This window comes from Bombina bombina, chromosome 9 (assembly GCF_027579735.1).
Source record: "Bombina bombina isolate aBomBom1 chromosome 9, aBomBom1.pri, whole genome shotgun sequence".
In the NCBI taxonomy this organism is placed as follows: Eukaryota; Metazoa; Chordata; class Amphibia; order Anura; family Bombinatoridae; genus Bombina; species Bombina bombina.
In genome coordinates, this window is record NC_069507.1 from 258,616,371 (window position 1) to 258,619,599 (window position 3,229).

Sequence of the window (3,229 nt, forward strand, 5' to 3'; positions counted from 1 at the left end):
ACATCAGGTGCAATTATTTATATTGAATTTACTTTTTTTGCTAGTTTTTCTGAGAACAAATTTCTAAAATTAGAGTCTGTTCTTTATATCTTTTTTCAAAATGTCTTGATGGTTATAGAAGTTAATAAATCAGAAAAACTAATTTTGTTGTTACATTATCTCTTCCTTGTGTACTTTCTATGACTAAAATAGCACAATTCCTTTGATAAGCTACCTATTGATATCTATACATTGAGTATTGATTAACTAGACCACGTTTCCATGATGTGACACAAGGTGTTAGGTAAAGAACGATTACCACCAACAAACCATATAAATACCAAGCTGGTCTACAACAAACATATCCAACCAACATATCTCCAGGATGAAGCTGTTTCTGCTCTGTGTGCTCCTGGGAGCTGCTGGTAAGTATGAAACACAGAAAATAAACACTATCAATAAGTGCTAGCATCATATAAAAGCTAACAGGAATTTAAAACATCCCTAATAAATTATTAGTAATGTTAAACATGACTTTTCAAGATCCTGCATTGTTTTATGCTGTATCACTAACATTGTAGGGATTTTGTTTGAACAAATTGGTCAGGAAAGTCTAACATTCTTGTATCTGTGTAATATTATGTTCTCAGCTGCATTTGATGATGATGATAAGATTGTAGGAGGTTACACCTGCGGCAAGAACGCTCTCCCATATCAGGTGTCTCTGAACTCCGGTTACCATTTCTGTGGTGGGTCCCTGATTAACAGCCTGTGGGTTGTGTCTGCTGCTCACTGCTACAAAACGTAAGCTATTTGGATAGTTTTAATATACTTTTCCTACTTAATATTCACATATAGCCCCACGCAGCTATAGTTCATTATATCTGTTTCTGCTATATTTTTTCAATATCTCTTCTAAAGTCAACACTTCTATAAAATACATTTTTTTGTTCAAAAAACTATATTTACAAAATTATATTTCATAAATTTATCTACATTCCTTTGTGATTTTCCATCTCATCACACCTGCAGAAGCATCCAGGTCAGACTGGGAGAGCACAACATTGTTACCAGTGAGGGCACAGAGCAGTTCATCAACTCTGCCAAGGTCATCAGACATGCCAGCTACAACTCCAGGACCCTGGACAATGACATCATGCTCATCAAGCTCGCCTCTGCCGCCACCCTGAACTCCTATGTGAAGGCTGTAGCTCTGCCCTCTGGATGTGCCGCCGCTGGCACCAGCTGTCTGATCTCTGGCTGGGGAAACACACTCAGCAGTGGCAGTGAGTAAAAATTACTAAATAGGACTTTTTTTTTTTATCCTTTCACGATCATGATTTTTTTGTTAAGATGATCATTTCATTACAATAAAAACACAACATAATATAACAGTTTGCTTCCTATTTTCATCATTTCTATGGAACATATTGATAAATATATAACACTGAGGAAAGTATAAGAACAGAACTTCAAATGATGTTGATATCATAAAAAAATTGTAACCTAATGATTTAATGGTTTCATTTGTAGCCAACTACCCAGATCTCCTGCAGTGCGTGAGCGCCCCCATCCTGACTACTGCCCAGTGTACCGGTGCCTACCCAGGAGAGATCACAAACAACATGATCTGTGTTGGATATCTAGAAGGTGGCAAGGATTCCTGCCAGGTAACATCGCCTGTCCCCTTTCTATTAATCTAAAGTTATTTTATTCTAACTACTGTTCAATTTATTTCTAGTCTTACATTTTCATTGAACAAGTATCTAAAGATTAATGACTGCTCAATTCTCATATATTTTAATATTTTTTGCAGATATTTTATATCTTATAAACATGTTTATTTCTTGAAAATGGTTTACTGATACAGTTAATACAGTAATTACAAGTTCTAACTGATGATCTTTTACTTTATATTTTTTAAACTACAATTATCTCCTTTAGATATTTCCCCTAATATGGTTGAGAGTTGTTTTCTCTCATATGATAATCATTCCTCATTCAGAAACTATAACGTGCATAATCATCTCATAAATATGTTTGTGTTGTGTAAATGATAATAATGATTAGAATCCTCTGATCTATTTTGCATGCACAAATTATAAAATCAATTCCAACTGTTATTTTAGTTTATATTTTACAAACAAAGGTATAAATTCCTTTAGATATTTAACCCTGTTATAGTTTTAGGTAGGTTTCTCTCTTATAATAATCTTCCTTCTTTCAGGGTGACTCTGGCGGACCTGTGGTGTGTAATGGACAGCTGCAGGGTATTGTCTCATGGGGCTATGGCTGTGCTCTCAGGAACTACCCCGGTGTCTACACCAAAGTCTGCAACTACGTCTCCTGGATCCAGAACACCATCGCTGCCAACTAAATCACTTGTATTCCTGGCTATATCCTATCTGAATTTAATTGGACAAAAAATGCTCTGTGGCTCCTTCATGGGCATTGTTTAATGCAACTTATAAATAAATTGGTTATTGATTGCACTCCTTATAATCTGAGTTTTTTGTTTTAAATACTTGCAATGTAAAAAGTACATTTTACACTTAAAGGAACAGTCTATACCAGAATTGTTATTGTTTTAAAAGATAGATAATCTCTTTATTACCAATTCCCTAGTTTTGCATAACCAACACAGTTATATTAATATTCTTTTTACCTCTGTGATAACCTTGTATCTAAGCATCTTCTGATAGCCCCCTGACCACATGACTTTTATTTATTATCTATTGACTTGTATTTTTAACCAATTAGTGCTGTACGTTGTGCTGACTCTTAAAATAACAGGCGTGAGCACAATGTGAGCTATATGGCTCACATGAACTAGTACTCTAATGTTGTGAAAAGCAAATACAAAAGCATGTGATAAGAGGCTGTCTGTAGTGGCATAGAAACAGGCAGAAAGTTAAAGGTTTAAATGTTATAAAGTATATTAATATAACAATGTTGGCTGTGCAAAGCTGGAGAATGGGTAGTAAAGGTGTTGTCTATCTTTTTAAACAATAACAATTTTGGTGTTGACTGTCCCTGTACATAAAAGAAAAATAATCTATCTCATAATTATGAAATATCATAATAACGAGAAACATTATTAACTAACACTTATTAAATATCCATTTTATATAAACACAAACACCCACACACAAAGACAAACACCTACACAGCCATATATACACATAAACACACACAAACAAATACACAATACACATAGAAACTCACACAAAATAATACACACAAACACACA

The 3,229-nt window shown here is 34.3% G+C and overlaps 1 protein-coding gene across 1 annotated transcript; it reads left to right on the plus strand.

Annotated features, from left to right (window-relative positions):
• Nucleotides 1-361: 361 nt before the first annotated feature.
• Nucleotides 362-2,356, plus strand: LOC128639657 (trypsin-like). Its single transcript, XM_053691783.1, has 5 exons — nt 362-404; nt 630-783; nt 1,012-1,265; nt 1,513-1,649; nt 2,207-2,356. The coding sequence occupies exons 1-5, from the start codon at nt 365-367 to the stop codon at nt 2,354-2,356; spliced, it is 735 nt and encodes a 244-aa protein (XP_053547758.1). The 5' UTR covers nt 362-364.
• The last annotated feature ends 873 nt before the right edge of the window (nt 2,357-3,229 follow it).